Raw genomic sequence first — 19,674 nt, forward strand, 5'->3', positions numbered from 1 at the left:
CAGTGTTTTCTGCTGCTTTAGTACTTTTACTGCAGCATCATGTCACTTTAACGTCATGTTGTGATTCTCTCACCTCAACGACTCTAATCTGACAGTTATCTGCACATTTACTGGGGACTTCCAAGCTGTAACCATACGTTACACCAGTGTTTTTCAACCTTGGGGTCGTGACCCCATTTGGGGTCGCCTGAAATCAGAGGTCACGCTAGACTTTTTCGTTGTCGGCCATTTTGACTGACAAGGTCATTAAAATCCCGTCATAATCTATTTTTACCCGTCACTTTAAGTTTTTAAAATGATAATAATGACATATTCAATAGCATTTAATTTTCATTAAAGTTTCATTAACTTTAAGTCCTTTTGTCAGAACAGTATTGACTTAACGGTGGTAACAAAACAAAACACATAAAAGTTTCGGCTGCCGACACGTCTTGTCCGTACTCGGAACGGGACTGCTAGCGCTAGCAGCTCTTAGACGGTACCGAGCTCTGACGTGTGCATCAGTGTAATCGGTGTACCAGGAAATCGCGCACCGACAAAAGTTCCGCGATGTTTGGAACGCAAACTGCGACGAGAGACAAGATCCAATTAATAAGGTCACTCGCCACCAAGTGGTCAGGGGTGTGAACTGCAATCTGTCAAAATGACGGACGGCCTTCAGATTTTTCCGTCACATTTTAAAGAAAACGGTCAGTGACGGAAAATATTCGGTTAACGCGACCGCTGCCTGAAATGTCTAGTAATTGATAAAAAAAAAATTAAAAATTATTTCAGTATCATTCCGGACTGGATGTTATGTCAGAGGTGACATGCGCTCTGTCTGCTATAGCACTCGACTGGTGTAGCAGGCTCAGCCAAGATTATTTTATTACATGTGGTGAGTTGAGAGAGACAATAATAATAATACACAGAAGACATGACAAACTGAAGCTGAAACAGAAGCACTGTAATACTTTCCATCGTTCAAATCTTCACTGTGGCCAGTTCAAGCGTTTAACAAACATGATCAAAAACTAGTTCTAGAAGAAAATGTCTCTGGGGTCGCCACAAATTTGTGATGTCAAAATGGTTCACAACCCAGAAAAGGTTGAAAACCAATGCATTACACTGATCACATCTTCATTCACCTTTCGTCTATTTAGCTTTTATTATATTATGTGAGACAGAAACGTTTTTTTTTTACCCATCTAACTTCCCAACAACTTTTAGTCCCATTAACTTCTTCCTACGAACTATAAAAGGTTCCATCAGAATTTTGGTTGTTGTGAGTCCACCACATTTTAAAGCTCTTGTTTTTGTTTCTGTAGTTCCCTTTAAGCTGTTGTCATTGTGCCTCATTATATCTTATTTCTCTCACGTCTTCTCTCATCTCATCTCTAGTTTTGCATCTCTTTATCTTGTTATGTTGTCACAGTCTCTCATCTCATCTCATCTCTACTTTTCTAGTTTCTGTAAGGGCTTCGTGTCTCTTTAAATTGTGATAGCCTACTATCTCATCTTATCTCTCTCATATCTTATATCATCTAACTGTATCTTATCTCATCTCTCTCATATTTTATGTAATCTCATCTCTCATCTCACCTCAGGTCTGGTTTTTGGGTTCTGTACTTGTTTCGTGTGTCTTTGTCTCGTCCTGTCTTGTCTCAAACTTTAAGAGCCTCTCTCCGCATTGCTCTCCAAATTTAAAATCATCGAGGATCTTTACATATTCGGAACCATGATAACAGGCTTCCTGCTGACTGGATTAGGCATTGCCCTGGTGAATCGGAAAATTAGGAAGATGGTGTCAGCAGTCCAAAGCCCCATGAAGCTGCCCGACATGATTGATGGAGGGAGCAGAGCTGTTAGCGCTCAGACTGTGGGTATAAACCGCAACATGGAAAACATCTTGGAGAAGTTTTCGGCTTTGCAAAGCGAATGAATGGATTTGAAGACCAGAATGTACAAACAGAGTAAGACGTGTCTGTTGAAATGCGACTACTCTCCCTAACCCAAACAATCATAATCTAATCTGCATTCCTTGGCCGAGGCCGCTCCTGGAACAACTCCCCCAGGAGATCGCTGTTGTGAGACGCTCTGTCCCATCCCTGCCTCCCTTCCTTCACGGACACCTGTTGATGGTTGACTCCGTCTGGGACCCGATCAGGGACGTCTCCATGGCAACCTGCTGTGTTATCGCGATGACATCCTGCGAACTGAGGCACTGACTGGGAGGCTAGACGAAGCGACTCTCCAGGCTTACACCATGACTCATCTATATTTAATTATCTTCTGTTAAATCAGAGACAAACAAACCAGGTGAAGCTCATGTTGTCAGTTTTATTCCAGAGATCATATACAGGTTGGTTTTACATGGGTTTAGAACATTAGCATAAGCTTCTCCAAAAAAACACGACATTTTCAATCTAATAATCATTTAAATAAGACAAAAAAAAACTCCCAGAAGCACATTTAACGTTCTCAGAAATGTGCAGACAGTCAAAGCTCTACTTTAGTTTAATTTCCACAAACATATGTCTTGTCCTCACGCTGCAACATCTACATTTCTCCTAAAGGATTAATAAAGTCTCATCTCGGTTTATCTCACCTCCCCTCATTCTATCATATCTATCTTTTCTCATCATCTCATGTCATGACAGGTCTCATAGACGGTTCATATAAAAGCATCAACATGCACCAGGCAGTTCATATTTAAAGGCTCCACCACTGAACCTTGTTGCTGCTGATTGTGCTGTCTGGATCCTGGTCTAACTGTCCTCTCATCTACTCTGGCAGGTTGTACAGCTGCTGGTAGGCGGGCGGCTGGTCGCTGAACAGCACCGTCGACACCGTCAGCGGGCGGTTAAACATCTGGTAGATCATCAGCGACGACAGCAGCGAGCCCAGCAGCTAGAGACGGAGGTAAAGTAGAGACACGGGGAAGGTTAGCGCTGCCTGCGTAGCATGTAGCTAATAGTCCACGATGTGTTTAGCCTCGCTGAAGGATGGATCGTTATTGTTTGGTGGATTAAATGTGGGACAACCATGAAAATGTTCAAGTTTAAAATCACAAAATAAGGAAAACTGAACCTGAAGAAACAAAAAGGTAAATATGAGATGAGATGAGATGAGATGTGACAGACAGAATACAATGTGTGAGATGACAAGAAATGAGATACTATGAAATAAAATACAATATGATGAGGCGAGATGAGGTGGGGTGAAAAGATGAAATGAGAGAGATGGGAAAAAATAGATGAGATGAAACAAGAGACATGAAATGAAATGAGACGAGATGAGAGATGAGATGAGAGATGAGATGAAATATTGAGATATTGAGATATGAGATTGAAGACAAGATGAGATGAGATGAAAGGTGAGATGAGACAGATGGGATACAATGAAATATAATACAACATGATGAGGTAGAGATGAGCTGGGAAAAAAATAGGTGAGATGAAGGAAGAGACATGACATGAAATGAAATGAGACGGGATGAGAGATGAGATGAGATACGATGAGATGATATGAGATAGGATGAGATATTGAGATATGAGATTTAAGATATGAGATGAAGTGAGATATGACGAGATACGATGAGATGAGATGAGGTGAGATATGAGATGAGATGTGAGGTGAGACAGATGGGATACAATGCATGAGATGAGAAGAGATGAGATAGTATGAGATAAAATACAATATGATGAGGTAGAGATGAGACGAAATGAGAGAGATGGGAAAAAAATAGGTGAGATGAAAGAAGAGACATGAAATGAGAAGAGAAGAGATATATTTCTTGTCGACATATCTGTGATATCTCACTCACCGCCAGGACGCAGAGCGTGAAGCTAACGGCCAGAGTGACGTCTAAGTTTGTTTTAACGGAGGGAAGGATGAGAGGGAAGCAGGGCTGAAGGAGGAGAGAGATAAATGTCCATGTTTATTCTACTGTAAACAGAACAACTGTAAACAGAGGACTCTACTCAGTCTGACTGAACTCTGATCTGAATCAGACCGACCTGTTTGAAGACGGACTTCTTCTTCCAGAGAAGGTTTGACAGGAAGTTCTGGAAACACAAAGAGAACCACATGAACCATGTTTACTCTGCTCTGACGTCTGTGTGGCGGCGGACACTCACTCTGTAGTCGATCTCCTGACACTCAGCGTCTGATTGGCTGCACAGACACGAGTCGGGGACGTTGTCCCCCCAGTCTCTGTGTCCAAACAGGCCACAGCAGTTCAGCTACAAACACAGAAGAAGAAGAAGAGTTTCTTATTTACTGACTCCATGTGTCACCAGCCTAAACCAGTCCTGCTCTAGACCTCCATGCAGCTTCTGGTTCAGCTTTAGTTTCTAAGAACTGACACATGTTGGTTCTACTGGGTTTCATTCTGTGCTTCTACTAAACCGTGACGTGGATCATCTCCTCAGACTGATTCAGTTTAACAGCTGACGCTCAGAGACAGAAGTCTAGTAGCTCTGAGGAAACGTTAGCACATTAGTAGCTTTCACTGGAACCAGGAAGTATAGTGTTGCTCAAACAGCTGATTCAACGGCCTTCATGTCAGCTGATGGGAGGTTCCCCGTGACTCTCGTCGTGGTAACGCCTCTACCCGTACGGGGAACGTTTGGAGCTTGTGAAACGGAGGAAGTGAAGGAGTTCAAGTGGTTCTTACTGACGTCTGCAGCGTCTCCACTCGATGCTTGATGTCGTCTGACGCCTGATCCAGAGGAAGAAGTAAACGCCACCTGGCCTCCATCACGCCCTCCAGCTGGAGACAGCAGGGAAATGTTTGTTAGCTACTAACTTTCCTTCCTTCCTTCCTTCCTTCCTTGATTCCCTTCCTTTCTCCCTTTCTGCTTTCCTACCTTCTCTTCTTTTGTTCCTCCCTCCCCCTTCCCCTTTCCCTTCATCTCTCTCTCCCTCCCTTCCTTCCTCTCTCTCTCTCTCTCTCTCTCTCCCTTCCTTCCTTTCTCTTTTTCTTCATTCCATCCTTCCTTCCTTCACCCCTCCCCCTTCCCCTTCCTTTCTCCCTTCCTCTCTCCCTCCCTTCCATCCTTCCTTCCTTCCTTCCTCCCTCCCTTCCTTCCTTTCTCTTTTTCTTCATTCCATCCTTCCTTCCTTCACCCCTCCCCCCTTCCCCTTCCTTTCTCCCTTCCTCTCTCTCCCTCCCTTCCTTCCTCCCTCCCTCCCTTCTCTAGTGTACCTAATAAACTGGACAGTTTGTTGGATCTTATTTGTCTGGATGTTCTAATATTTATTTCTTTTCATATTCGTCCTCATGTCTGTCTCAGTGCGTCTCCTTCCAGTCTGTGGAGGCATAGGACCTGATCACGCCACATTATTAGGACCAGGTAAAGGTGGTTACTTGCGGTCGGACCGAGGCAGCCTGATCACGCCACATTATTAGGACCAGGTAAAGGTGGTTACCTGCGGTCGGACCGAGGCAGCCTGATCACGCCACATTATTAGGACCAGGTAAAGGTGGTTACCTGCGGTCGGACCGAGGCAGCCACGGCTCCGTCTCTGAGCATGAGCAGTCCTCCGATCACGGTGCACAGCAGGAACTGCAGAAGAAGACGCTGTCAGTCCATTAGTTGTCCAGTTTAAAGCAGAACCTGGTGTCTTCTACTCACCACCACCAGAGCCACCAGGTTCTGCCGATAAGCTCCGAAGGCTCCCAGGACGCTGATCGCCATGGTAACGGAGCCGAAGACGTACAGGACGATGTGGCCGGTCGTCTGAACTTCAAGCTGTGTGACAGAAAGTCGACCGTCGGTCAGTGCTGCTTTCTGAACAGGTGAACAGGTGAATGTGTGAGTCCCTCACCTCGTCCTGTCCTCCACGTAGACCGTCCAGAGACGAAGACAAACCAGACAGAGACGTGACCACGATCAGTCCACCCACCACCTGAAGCACACACACAACAACTTTACAGCTCCTTCCAAAAGGTTTATCAGCTCCACAAGTCAATGTTCTACTGGCTCCTTCATTCCTTCCTTCCTTCCTTAATTCCTCTCTTCCTTCGTTTGTTCCTTCCTTCTTTCCTCTCTCTCTCTCTCTCTCTCCTTTCCTCCCTTCCCTCCTGCCTGCATTCTTTCTTTCTTCCTTCCTTCCATCCTTCCTCTCTCCCTTCCGTCCTTCCTCTCTCCCTTCATTCACTCTTTCCTTCCTTCCTTCCTGTCTTTCCCCTTTCCTTCGTTCATTCGTTCGTTCCTTCCTTCCTTCCTTTCTTCCTCTCTTCCTTCATTCGTTCCTTCCTATCTCCTTTCCTCCCTTCCCTCCTGCCTTCCTTCCTTCCTTCCTGTCTCCCTTCCTTCCTTCCTCCCTTCCTTCTATTCTTCCTTCCTTCCTTCCTTGTTCTCTCTCTCTCTCTCTTCTTTCCTCCCTTCCCCCCTGCCTTCCTTCCCTCCTTCTTTCCTTCCTTCCTTCACTAGTGTACCTAATGAACTGGACAGTTTGTCATGAACCACTTTTATTCACTTTATTTACATGACGTCTGCAGATTTATCAGACTGACTCAACCTACTGATAGAAAAGTTAAATATATATTACTATGTATTTTCTAACTGTGAACCGTTTGTATTAAATAAAACGTTAAACTCAGTATTTTTGGCCATGACGTCCCTGCAACAGTTAACTGACAATTAAATAATTAAATGAGGAGTTTCGTTTTCCGCTGAAGTCCCAGCGATCAGGATTCCTTCATCACAGCTGACTGGACACCAGGACGTGAGAACAGGAAGTGAAACACACATGATGCTCTCCAAACAAGCGCCTGTCAATAAACCAGTAAATGTGTAAAACAATCATTAAAACACAGATTCAACATGTCTCTAAAGCCCTGACTCATAAATGTACCCGAGCCTCTTCACCAGCAGAGGTCACTCACTTCCTCTCTATTCACATCATCATCATCATCATCAGCCTCATCATCATCATCATCATCCTTTGATCGCTTTACATCTTCTGTTTTTCTGCTTTTCAATCCAGTAACTCACCACAAAGACGACATTAAAGCTGATGAAGAGACACCTGAGACAAGGACTGACCCCAGACATCCTGAGCTGAAGGATTCAGAGCAGGTGGTGAAAGTGAAATGAAGTCAGACGACTGGGACGGGTTTCCTGTGAGACGATGGGAGGAGCAGAAGATGCCCTGAGTCTTATTTATATGGAGAACTAAACATGCCTCACGCTGCAAAAAAGAATTTAGAAAGACGTTAAAATCCACTTTGACAGTGTTTGAACCGGAGGGGTCCACAAAGTAAACACGGTCAAACAACAACAGATTTCTTTATATTTTCATTTGCAGGTAAAATTAGAATAAAATGTAACATGAATATTTAATTAATATATACATATTTTATCTCAACATGTCATGTTTTCCAGAAATCAAAAAACTTTTATTTGTCCAATAAAACCTCAAACATTTCACATCGTGCATGTTTGAAATAATTTGTCTGTATAGTAAATCAGTTACAATGTTATTTAAAGTTATATTAGTTCAACTAAATTGGATTTGTTTTTAGAGAAAACATTTTTTTTGGGGGGGCATGTACCAACCACTGCACCTTTAAATTTAAAAAATATATATTTATATAAGCGTTTTTAAATAATAAAAACATTTAAATCATGTTAAAAATTATATATTTTTTATTTTTTATTTTAATTTCAGAAGAATTTCTTTTAAAACTACTATTTTACTTTTGGATTAATTTTTTTAATCATAATATTTCAAACAGGAATCAGATTACTAGCTAACTGTTAGCTTAATTGCAACTAGCCGTTAGCGAAGGCTGTTAGCTGTTAGCGGTTACACACACAAGCTAGCAGGGAAGGATTTTTTAATTATTTTCTCACAACCAGTATATTAATATAAAATTATCTCAAATTGTCTTCTCCGCATAATAAATTCAACATTAATAATATTTTAAAGTATTTAAAAAAATATTTAAAATACAGATCTGCCACGTCGTTACCGTGGTAACAGGGTTTGGGGCGCCCCTGTCATAGCTGCAGGGGCCCAGCAGAGGCTGCGTACGTTAAATTCATGCTAGGCTTTAGCACGCCACGTAGCACGGATCTTAAAATGTAAGTAAATTAGACTAATTAGCATAATTAAAACGTCCAAATTGAACCAGTAGTCGGTTAAGTATTGTAAGAGGCTTGTGTTTATGGCTTTTTATTTAGTTTTCTGCTGGTTAAACGCTACGTACTAATCGTATTAATGTAGCAATGCTAATTTTCGTGATGTATTAGCGTAACCATAGCAGCTAGCTAAAGTAGGTCAGTAGTAAAATAAATAATACATTATTACTCAAATAGATTATTTTAGTCATTCTTATTTGATTATAGTAAAAAACTAAATTACCTTATTTAATATATTATTTAAAAATATAAAACAAGCCTCTTCCTGCTCTCTCTCCCTCCCCTTCCTCTCTCTTACTCTCTCCCCCTCTCTCTCTCTCTCCCTCTCCCCCTCTCTCTCCCTCCCCTTCCTCTCTCTTCCTCTTCCTCTCTCTCTCTCCCTCGCCAGTCTTCACCTGAACCTCCTCTCATGAAAATCACCTCCTCCTCGGATCGGATCCGCCGCTGCTGCTGCTGAGCGGCTGCTCCTCCTCCTGCCAGGCCGCTTAGGACGCTTCAGGGTGCGGGTAGGAAGCTCCGGCGGCTCGGCTGCATGAAAAACACCCACCGGCTGCTGCTGCTTCCCCTTGATGCATGATTACAGGAGCTGCAGCGAACACAAGCTCCGGGATATTTACCCCAGGAAGGAAGGATGAGCTGCAGAGGAGGAGGAGGAGGAAGAAGAAGAAGAGGAGGATTTCTGACCATGTTTCTCTCCTTGTGTCTGACATGGACACAGCTGCTGATCTCAGGTAAGCGGCTGCCTCACGCCACACATGCCTGCAGCTCAGCCCGATTCATTCGATCACTTATTGGTCATTACTGGTAATTAATCAGGCCTCTGTCACCCAGTCTCCAAAACGAGCTAACAGCCTTACATTGCACTGATTGAAATAATCAGAATATCCTTAATAATTTGTGAGTGAATCCATCCCAGTAACTGAACACTGTGCATCCATCCCCAAACCTTGCACCATAACCAGAGTCTTTGACATTAAAGGTGCGTTAAAGGAATATATAGAGATATGACACACTGAAAACCTCCTGAAGGGATGACTGTACATGATTTACTGTAAGAATAGCCCATGATGCGCAGCCGTCATCATCACCCTCGTTGATCTATTCCCTCTGTGTGTTTTGGTGTCATTTACTATTTTCTGTTCCCTGAGGTCAAACTGTGCAGACGTGACGCTCTGACAGGAGGACAGTAAATTAACTGATTAAAACCAGATTTAAACCGTCAACACTATCTGACACTGATTTAAAAGCTGCAGCAGCAGGAGAAGAAGAAGAAGACGTCTCCGTCCTCTCTGACTTTAATGATGCGTTCCTGTGTGTGTGTGGTGGCACACAAAAAAATAATCAAATAATTGAATCTAGGTCAGAATGAAGCACCAGACTGACTTCTCACTAAACCGAGTGCTTAATTGGCAGCGTGACAGCTCCTTTAATTTACGAGAGGCTTCCACCGCTTTCACCTCCTCAGCGTCCTTTTAAACGCTGCCTCAGTCGGCGCAGACGCAGCGAGCATCTCCAGCTCCGCTCTGGAGATACAGAACTCAACAAGTTCTTTACTTCTACAAAATCATCTGTTAGGAGCGTTTGTTAGATGATGCTGTTCTCCTCCTGGGCTCCAGCTCTTTACAGACACGTTTTATTTCTAATTACAGTTATTTAAAGATGGAAGCACACGTCAGAGGAAAACGGTGATTAAATAAACTGAACTTATTATTTAGCATCATGTGAAACATCAGTAACACAGAACCAACGGGTCGGCCGTTCTCCGGTGGCGGGTCGTCGATGTGTTGTTCCTGTTCGTCTCTTCTAGTGTTAAAACAAAGGACCAAAGAGTTTTGAGGTTCTAAAGCTGAGAGAACCATTCTGTTGAGGTGTCGTGTGAAGCGGTTCTGTTGCAGTCATGGTGTTTTTCTTTTCTGGTTCAAGTTCAACTCACCGTGTCTTGGTTTAAAGAACGTTTTAGGTCATTTTCACACGTGTTCCTATTATTTTGACATTGTGAGCTAGGCTAAATAACAGAGACTCTTTTAATGTGTAATTCAAACTTCATCCTCCAGAATCGTCATCCAGTTGAATCACCAGCTTTCTGACTCTGTTTCCACATCAGCTGAACATTATTTAGATCAGAACACATTCACCAGTGTACCTAATGTTTTGCCATCTGAGGGTACTTTCAGATTTAAAGACTTTACTGCGTCGTTTTCTCTGGTTCTTCTCTAAACGAATGACGTCACAATAATTGTTCACTGTTCTTGATTTAAAACTAATAAATCTAAACACAATGTGTTCCTCGTGTTTGTATCGTTAGCTAATCTTAGGTTAATCTAGAATAACGGTCTATGTTAACGTTGGCATCTCTTACTGGATATTAGTTTACTATATATCCTCTGTTTTAATAAGTTCATCATAGTTATTCTTATTAAATTACAGTCTAGCTTGAGCTAACCTTAAAACATTATTATATTTCCCCAGAGACTTGCTAGCTTTAGCCTTATGAGCTAACGTGAGTACGTTGTGTGTTCTAATGTTGGCAGCAGCTCTTTGTCACACCATGTTTTTCTGTTGGCAGCTCTTTACTGGATTAGTTTACTGAATATCTGGTGGTTCTTATTAAATCATTCTGTCCAAAATAACAAACCAAACAACATAAACTCTTCAGACATCATGAGAGGCACAGCTCAGAGCTTCTCGTGTCTTCTCTGCCTCTAACACATCGTCTCCTCCCTGTTTGTAAAAGCTAAAATAATCATTCGTCCCCTCGGTGCGCGTGAACACACACACACACCTACATCTGCCTGAAGACATCGCCCTCGCTTTAATTTGACCCGTGATTTGCTGCCATTTCCCTCAGAGCCCCTCCAGCCAATCGGAGCGCGGCTCCGCTCGGCAGCAGGCGTAGCAACCAGGACGCTGTCGCTAGGGAGACGGGGAGTCGGCAGGAGAAGCTGTGTCGGCTCGGCAGCCGTCTCAGAGGACCAGACCGGTCCAGTTCAGTGTCACAGAGACGAGTAGAGACGTTTCTGTTCACATGAAACGCTCTGTGGTATTACTTCTGTCTGCCGCTGGTGATGAACTGATTGTTGGCAAGAAAAACAGTCTGCTAGTCGTGACTCTCTCTGCCAGAACAAACATCTGATCAACAGTCGGCTCTAACTCCTCTGTCCATAAATAAATGAGCTCAAACTAACAAACCCAGTCAACAAAGAAGATATTTGAAAACCGCTAGCTCCAGAAATACTGGCTAGTGGAGTCTAGAGGTAACATGGAGGCGGCTAACGCTAGCAGCCATGCTAACACTGAAAAACATTACCAACACTTGTCGACTTTGTGTTTTCCACGTTTTGAAGAATCATAATTACGAGTTCTAACGCTGAACTAAGTCAGACTAACGTAGCAACAGGACGTCAGGGCTGGACGTCAGGTGTTGTTGAGGGCTTTGATCAATAAAGCTTTTTCTTTAGGAGCATTAATAAGCCTATAGATCTCTCTGAACAGTGACGCTGCTTCCTCCGTGTTCTCTTTAAATAGACGAGGTCCGTCTCTGGATGTGGAGCAGGATGCTGCCGGGGGAGAAGCACTCTCTTCTTCTCTGTAGTTTGGATAAATAAAGCCTGACAATGAATTATGCAGCGTTCGTGTTCCTCACGGCTGAGAGGGTTCAGTCGGGGGGTTTCCCTCTCGGCCGGCCTGCACACACATGGGATGTTTACCTCTCAGGGAGTCCTGCTCGGTGCGATGAGTCCCAGGACGACGTTGATCGTAGCCAGCCGTACATTTATAAAGACTCGTCTCCTCTTCTTCCTCACGTCTTTAGAGTCGGTCCTAAATCAGACGGTGTTAGCATGTGTGGCTAACACCTACCATCCACGGGCCAGTTAGCATGTGTGGCTAACACCTACCATCCACGGGCCAGTTAGCATGTGTGGCTAACACCTACCATCCAAGGGCCAGTTAGCATGTGTGGCTAACACCTACCATCCACGGGCCAGTTAGCATGTGTGGCTAACACCTACCATCCACGGGCCAGTTAGCATGTGTGGCTAACACCTACCATCCAAGGGCCAGTTAGCATGTGTGGCTAACACCTACCATCCAAGGGCCAGTTAGCATGTGTGGCTAACACCTACCATCCAAGGGCCAGTTAGCATGTCGTTAGCTAACGTGAATATTCTCTGTGTTAACGTTGACGTCTCTTCTTCGTCTCTCCTTAGAATCGTCTGCTGGCGACCCCCTCCCTTCTCGCCACTCCGGCCGTTTCCCTCCATCTCAGTATGATCTGGACGCCCTGCCGGAGCCCCACCACCTCCACCGCCCCCATCATCATCATCATCATCATCGTGGTCACCACCAGCCCCTCGCCAGGTTCTCCGGTGAAGAGACGCCCGGCGCCGCGCTGGTATCCAGGTTTCGCCAGGAGCCCGGCGGAGCTCAGCCAGGCGTCGACCTGCTGGCTCGACCACGCCACGAAGTGCGTCCAGAACACGCCGCTGTGTCTGCACGACATCTGGTTACCGTGGTGAGTAATCCGACAGGAGGTAATGGCTGTCGGTCGGACGGCGAGGGGGCGGGGCTTGGGTACTGTTGTCTTGAGGTTACAGTCCTGTAGGTAGGACGTACCTGTGGTTTACATGTTGAGTCAGCTGATTGGAGTAAACGGAGGTCATCTCCTCCCTCTGAGGTCAAAGGTCAAAGCTAACGGGCTCAGTGAGTGAGTGATGGATGAGGAGCTGCAGACGTCTGTCTCTATGTACAGCACCGAGGAGGAGGAGGAGGAGGAGGAGGAGGAGGAGGAGGAGGGATGCTGCTCTCTCTGTTGCTATGGTAACGGTAACCCACTTACCTACACAATGGGTGGTTGCGTAACTCTTTAGATGAACGGCAGCGACCTTCAGGGCGACTTTGAGACGCAGTCGGACGCAAAATACAAAAAATGACAAGTGTTCACGACCGATCAGACGCTCTGAGATTATTATTATTATTATTATTATTATTATTATAACTGAAGTCTTTCCAGCAGCTCTGCCAGAACAGATGCATTGTGGGAGTGAAGGCCGTCTGGAGAACCCTCCGGTGGAAACCGAAAGACAGACGGAGATGCTGAGAGTTTACAGACGAGGTTATTTATCTGTCTGCTCTAACAAATAGTTTGGTCCTTTTCTTCTTCTACCGAAGTAGAAACTTTAAATAAGATGTTGAAGGTTTCCTGTGTTTATAGACGCTGATGTAATTATGAGATTCATCTTCTCTGGAGACAGTGATCACACGTTGTTCCATATTTTCAGATTTAGGAGAGGCCGTCAGTCAGTCCCCCCCCCCCCCCCCCCCTTCTATCTGCTTTTATCAATGGGACACTGCTGCGAGGCTCAGCTCAGCCTTACATAACCCTTTTATGTGTTAATTGACTTCCTGTGTGTGTGTGGTCACATGACCTGTCCCTGCAGGCTCCACTGCCACTCCATCACTCCACTATGAAACCATCACTAATGGATGACTGAGTCACACTGAGAGAAATCATCTTCTACGTCTCTACAGCGTCTAACGGAGCAGCTTTATTCACAAGTTTAACATTTCTACACGAGTCCTGAAGGAAGAACCAAACCAGAGACATGAGACAGTCATATCAGTGAGGTCCTCAGAACAGAACCACTTCAGTTCTGAGATGTTGGTGGGTTTCCTCACATCAACTGCTTGCTTCAGGTCCTTCCACAACATTTCTATTGGATTAAGGTCAGGACTTTGACTTGGCCGTTCCTAAACATTCATCTTGTTCTTCTTTAACCGTTCTTTTGTAGAACCACTTGTGTTCTTGGTTCTCGTTGTCTTGCTGCATGACCCAGTTTCTCTTCACATTCAGCTCATGGACAGATGTCCTGACATTGTCTTTTAGAGTTCACTGGTAGAATTCAGAATTCATTGGTCCATCAATGAGGACAGGACGTCCTGGTCCAGATGCAGCAGAACAGGCCCAAACCAGGACATTAGCACCCCCATGTTTGATGGAGGGATGAGGTTCTGATGCTGGAATGATGCAGTGTTGGTTCATCTCATTTAAACCAAACTATTCCACTTTGGTCTCATCTGTCCACTAAACATTGTCCCAATAGTCTTCTGTCTTGTCCACATGATGTTTAGAAATGTTCTTCTTGGAGAGCAGTGTCTTTGTCCATCACACCATGGTTGTTCAGTGGATTCATCAACATTAACATCAGCCAATGAGAGAGAGGCCTTTAGCTGCTTAGAAGTTCCCCTGGGTTCCTCTGGGACCTCTCAGACTATTATGGAGTGATCTTTGTTGGTGGACCACTCCTGTGGAGGGGAACAGTCGTCTTCAATCTGTCTGACTGTGGATTATTTCCTCCTCAGAAAGCTCCTTTGTCCGTTGCCTTCGTAGTTGATCATATAGTTTATTATAATATGAGAGAAGAGGCGGTGGAGGCTGTGATTGTATAAGTCACAGATGGTTCTCAGTCTCCATCTCTGCAGATAGCCTGCAAGACCCTGCTGTGAGTGTGTGTGTGTTGTTTTTATTGGGTCGTGGGGACCAACCTCTTGGTGAATACTAACTCTGTGGGTCCATTTTTCTGGGCTCCACGTCTCTCTGGGGTTAAAACCTGCTCAGACTTGGTTTTAGGATGAAGGTGACGATCAGGATGAAGTGAGGTTAAGCATTATTTCAGTGGAGGGTCCTCACAAAGATAGAAACACGAGTGTGTGTGTCCTTTGCTTCACACAGCATGTGTTGGCTGCTTGACGCTGGAGTCGATACAGACCACTTCCTGGCTCTGGTTTCATGTTTGGGTTTTGGTCAGACACTAAAGTGCTTTACTCCTATGTGCTTAGACGTTTACCTCATATTTGTTCCACCTGTCTGATTTAAATAATCCTCTGGTTAACGACTGAATAATATTATTTAAACATGAAATGACATATTTGAATATCGATGAATGAAGATTCAAACTTTAGTAATGCTAGGAGGAGCTACTGTTAGCTGGGAGGCTAGGAGGAGCTACTGTTAGCTGGGAGGCTAGGAGGAGCTACTGTTAGCTGGGAGGCTAGGATGAGCTGCTGTTAGCTGGGAGGCTAGGATGAGCTGCTGTTAGCTGGGAGGCTAGGGGAAGCTACTGTTAGCTGGGAGGCTAGGTGGAGCTACTGTTAGCTGGGAGGCTAGGTAGAGCTACTGTTAGCTGAGAGGCTAGGAGGAGCTACTGTTAGCTGGGAGGCTAGGTAGAGCTACTGTTAGCTGAGAGGCTAGGAGGAGCTACTGTTAGCTGGGAGGCTAGGTAAAGCTTCTGTTAGCTGGGAGGCTAGGAGGAGCTACTGTTAGCTGAGAGGCTAGGTAGAGCTTCTGTTAGCTGGGAGGCTAGGAGGAGCTACTGTTAGCTGGGAGGCTAGGTGGAGCTACTGTTAGCTGGGAGGATAGGAGGAGCTACTGTTAGCTGAGAGGCTAGGAAGAGCTGCTGTTAGCTGGGAGGCTAGGTGGAGCTGCTGTTAGCTGGGAGGCTAGGTGGAGCTGCTGTTAGCTGGGAGGCTAGGTGGAGCTGCTGTTAGCTGAGAGGCTAGGTGGAGCTGCTGTTAGCTGAGAGGCTAGGAAGAGCTACTGTTAGCTGAGAGGCTAGGAGGAGCTACTGTTAGCTGGGAGGCTAGGTGGAGCTACTGTTAGCTGGGAGGCTAGGTGGAGCTGCTGTTAGCTGAGAGGCTAGGTGGAGCTGCTGTTAGCTGGGAGGCTAGGAGGAGCTACTGTTAGCTGAGAGGCTAGGTGGAGCTACTGTTAGCTGGGAGGCTAGGAGGAGCTACTGTTAGCTGAGAGGCTAGGTGGAGCTACTGTTAGCTGGGAGGCTAGGAGGAGCTACTGTTAGCTGGGAGGCTAGGAGGAGCTACTGTTAGCTGGGAGGCTAGGTGGAGCCACTGTTAGCTGGGAGGCTAAGAGGAGCCACTGTTAGCTGGGAGGCTAGGTGGAGCTACTGTTAGCTGGGAGGCTAGGAGGAGCTACTGTTAGCTGAGAGGCTAGGAGGAGCTACTGTTAGCTGGGAGGCTAGGAGGAGCTACTGTTAGCTGAGAGGCTAGGAGGAGCTACTGTTAGCTGGGAGGCTAGGAGGAGCTACTGTTAGCTGAGAGGCTAGGTGGAGCTACTGTTAGCTGGGAGGCTAGGAGGAGCTACTGTTAGCTGAGAGGCTAGGAGGAGCTACTGTTAGCTGGGAGGCTAGGAGGAGCTACTGTTAGCTGAGAGGCTAGGAGGAGCTACTGTTAGCTGGGAGGCTAGGTGGAGCTACTGTTAGCTGGGAGGCTAGGTGGAGGGCATTGAATTCATTTCCTTCTTGTTTCTCGTCTCATTTAAACGTTTTCTATCCAGTAACGTGTCCGTGGGTTGACTGAGTTCAGATCTCTGCCTACGACACATCAGAGGTCTGTGTGTGATGAATAATTCATCTCAGCCGGGTGTCTCACATTTTGCTCCCGGACACTTTTAAAAACCAGCACTTTCAACCTTTAGATTTGTACCAGAGGGTTGTTAGCGGCGCGGGACGACGTCAAGGAGCCCTGTGAAAGATTAAAACAGACATAGATAAATAAATAAATATACAGCTCATCTATTTAAAATGCTTTTTAAAGGACGTTAGAGCAATAAGGAGGTTCGCTCGGAGCTGCTCTCGTTTATTTTTTCTCACAGGAGGCAACACAAGCGTGAATAATGTGACCTCATGTCGACGCACTCGTTCAGCTGTGTGTGATCTCATTGATGCTGCAACGTGACGCTCACGTTTCTCCCGCCAGCGCTCTGAAGGAAAAACGCACAACCAAGACCAAAGACGTTTAGTTTAGTGTCTGGTTTAAAAGCAGGAAACGGAAAATATTCACTAAAAACATTTTTGTTCTAAAAAATATGGTGAAAATATAAAATACAGACAATAAATCAGCTCAGCTAATATCTTTACCTCCTCCTCCTCCTCACCCTCCGTCTCAGATGAATCTGATTGGCCCATATTGACCCCGCTCCCCCAAACTGACCCGAGGGCTAACGGCTAATTAGCACTTAGTACCATGAGTGTGTGTGTGTGTGTGTGTGTGTGTGTGTGTGTGTGTGTGAGGGACAGAAATAGCACCTGATCCCGACAGGAAGCGCAGCGGGATAATGGCATTACCTGGACGACGGCCAATCAGGCGGCAGGTTGAGCCCTGCCCCCCCCCCCCCCCCCCCCCTCTAAGCCAATCAGAGATCACAGAATGACTGAGATCAGGAAATGGAGCGAAATGTCCCTGAGCTGTGACTGACAGGCGTTGGTTCATTGAGGGAAAAGCTTGTTCCTGCGGTCGGCCGGAGGATCAACGATGTTTACATGTTCACTGGGTAAGAGTTCGTTCTGAGGCTGGTTCTGCTTTTATTTGTTCCTCAGGCTGGAGCTGAGGATCTGATCTTAAACTAAAACTACTCTGATGATTGATTCCTCGCCTGATTTAGGCTGTTAACGGTTCACAGCTTCTTGATTAAGTGAATTAAGTGTTTATCTTTTAGGTTTTGGACGGTTCCCGGTCTCTTGGTGGTTTATTGACGAGACGCTCGATGCTTGATTCGTTATTTATTTGTCTTTTTAAATCTAATGGGTGTTTTTCTTTCCACCTGAGGAAGCGATGTTTGGTTTCTACGGAGCCTCCGGTGACCAGACGCAGCCTGATAATAACATCATGAGCCCGTCTGGCTGTGGTTGTTGTTGCTCATATTAAATTAAGTTGCTGCAGAACATGTTGTTGTTGCAGCCGTTAGCAAACAGACGCCCACGGCAACACACACACACTCACATGGTTCTGTGTTTGTGAGGACCGTCCATTGAGCCCCTGACCCTAAACATCTAAACTGAGACACCAGCCTTCAGCCTGACGACCAGTCTAAGCAGGTTTAACCCTCAATCACTGCTCTAATTGTATTTAGAGGAACAGTCTGACGCCTTGGACTCCAAACCGACAGTCAGCAGATGAAGTCAGAAGTAAACCTCCTCAGTCTTCACAGATATTCTTCTCTCTAATCTGAAAGGTGCACACACTACAGGATTCTGTTCGTCTTAATAACCCAGACACGTTTATGTCTATCTCATTTATTTTTTACTTCCTGTTTTTTCCCCAGTGGTTGATTTCACTTCCCCATAATATTTTTATTTTATTCTGTTTATACAGACTTTTATTTAGTTTACTTTAGTTCTTCCTCTTTTCTCCCAAGACGTCGTCCAAGTGTGACAGAGGACAGGAAACAGAAACTGTTCTGATCATAAGCAGAGACTCAGATGGACGTTTGTCTCTAATCCGTCTCCGTCTCTGTCCCCAGTACCTGGCCGTGGATGTGAGGAGGCTGAACGTCAGTCTTCTTCGTTGGTTTCGGGAGGGTGTAGCGGCGGCGCTGGGCGTTCCTGCGGGACACGTTCACATCAACCAGCTGAATGTGAGACACGTCCTCTGTCCTGACTCTCTGATTGGTTGATTGACTGACTGATTGACTGATTGACTGACGAGCCGTGTCTTGCAGGAGAAGAAGAATGGCATCGAGCTCTTCGTGTCCTCTGATAGGCTGGGCGTCTCCGAGCCCCGCCCCGCCGAGGAGGTCATCCAGTCACTGAACGTCCGGGTGCTTCATCGCTACCTGGGACACTTCGGCATCACAGAGGTCTCCACTGAGGTGTGTGTGTGTGTGTGTGTGTCTGTGTGTCTGCTGCCCGGTCTCCGCGGTAACCGCAGCCTCATTTGTTGCCGTGGAGACAGACAGAGAGGATGAATTTGGATTATTAGAGAGCAAAGTGCTGCTGCTGAAAGTTTAATAGAACGATTAAAGTCCCATCGATCAGCCGTTAATGTCATTACTCTTCTTCTGTGGTGTTATTACAGCGGCGCGCCAGAGAGAGGCTTTAAAGGAACACTCCACCTAAATCAATTAAATCACCTCAGACTCTGTTAGAGGTGGAAACTGTCGTCAGATGAGTTGATTCAGTTTTCTCCTCCTGCAGAAAAACGTCCTGCAGGGCGAGCAGAGGGACCACGTGTGGAGCAGAGAGGGCTTCTACGCCGTCGTCCTCTTCTTCACCGTCTTCATCATCGTCATCACCTGCTTGATGGTAAAACACAGGAGACGACCGACACGAGACTCAGACCTGAAACTACCATAAATAAAGAACAGACTGCTATAAAAGATTAGATTAAAATACCGTGTAGAGTCAGAAACTTATACATAACTTATAATTACATGAAAGAAACTGGAAATAAAATAATTAAAAGTAAATTCCTTCAGTTTATTATTATTATTTCAGCTGCAGTGTGACGTGTTGTCCACGCGGGGGCGCCCTAGTCCACAGAAACCACAGCGTCTCAGTCTGTTTCTTTATTCTCACACATCAGTCTGTGGTGTTTGATTTTTATTTTCTCTAGATTTGTAACGTGTGAAGGGGTTTATAATAATGTTTGGAACATTTTCTGTAAGTTTGAATCTAAAACTGTTGAAGTATTTACATTTACATGGAGGTTAAATAAGAAATAAATCATCTGTATTCTGACTTGTTTTGTTTCA

At 45.3% G+C, this 19,674-nt stretch overlaps 2 protein-coding genes across 5 annotated transcripts in view; one reads left to right on the plus strand and one right to left on the minus strand.

Annotated features, from left to right (window-relative positions):
* On the minus strand, positions 1-8,387 carry LOC311508774 (tetraspanin-8-like). Of its 4 annotated transcripts, none has more exons than XM_084573728.1 (9): positions 8,356-8,387; positions 6,984-7,109; positions 5,812-5,892; positions 5,619-5,735; positions 5,475-5,549; positions 4,658-4,753; positions 4,119-4,223; positions 3,999-4,046; positions 1-3,889 (listed from the first exon to the last, which is right to left on the minus strand). In XM_084573728.1, the coding sequence occupies exons 2-9, from the start codon at positions 7,041-7,043 to the stop codon at positions 3,539-3,541; spliced, it is 933 nt and encodes a 310-aa protein (XP_084429854.1). In that variant the 5' UTR covers positions 7,044-7,109; positions 8,356-8,387; the 3' UTR covers positions 1-3,538. The 4 variants fall into 4 exon arrangements, with proteins under 4 accessions (XP_084429854.1, XP_084429855.1, XP_084429853.1 ...); XM_084573729.1 differs by lacking the exon at positions 8,356-8,387 and having other exon boundaries at positions 1-2,889; positions 3,806-3,889; positions 6,984-7,391; XM_084573727.1 differs by lacking the exon at positions 8,356-8,387 and having other exon boundaries at positions 6,984-7,391.
* ptprr (protein tyrosine phosphatase receptor type R) overlaps positions 6,974-19,674 on the plus strand; it is a 24,972-nt gene continuing 12,271 nt past the window's right edge. The window contains exons 1-6 of the mRNA XM_084573738.1: positions 6,974-7,067; positions 8,521-8,863; positions 12,341-12,645; positions 18,445-18,558; positions 18,643-18,792; positions 19,118-19,225. Of these exons, the coding sequence (XP_084429864.1) occupies positions 8,764-8,863; positions 12,341-12,645; positions 18,445-18,558; positions 18,643-18,792; positions 19,118-19,225 (777 nt within the window). The 5' untranslated portion in view covers positions 6,974-7,067; positions 8,521-8,763. The remainder of the gene's footprint in view (positions 7,068-8,520; positions 8,864-12,340; positions 12,646-18,444; positions 18,559-18,642; positions 18,793-19,117; positions 19,226-19,674) is intronic.

The sequence above is a fragment of the Chelon labrosus genome, assembly GCF_963514085.1.
Source record: "Chelon labrosus genome assembly, chromosome: 23".
Lineage (NCBI taxonomy): Eukaryota > Metazoa > Chordata > Actinopteri > Mugiliformes > Mugilidae > Chelon > Chelon labrosus.

Bases quoted from the DNA above. Each gene is read 5' to 3' on its own strand.
- LOC311508774 (XM_084573728.1), bottom strand. From the start codon at position 7,043: ATGTCTGGGGTCAGTCCTTGTCTCAGGTGTCTCTTCATCAGCTTTAAT. The intron at 4,754-5,474 runs GTAACCACCTTT...TGCTGTCTCCAG, and splicing joins CTGCCTCGGTCCGACCGCAG to CTGGAGGGCGTGATGGAGGC. The intron at 3,890-3,998 runs GTCGGTCTGATT...CTCCTCCTTCAG, and splicing joins AGAAGTCCGTCTTCAAACAG to CCCTGCTTCCCTCTCATCCT.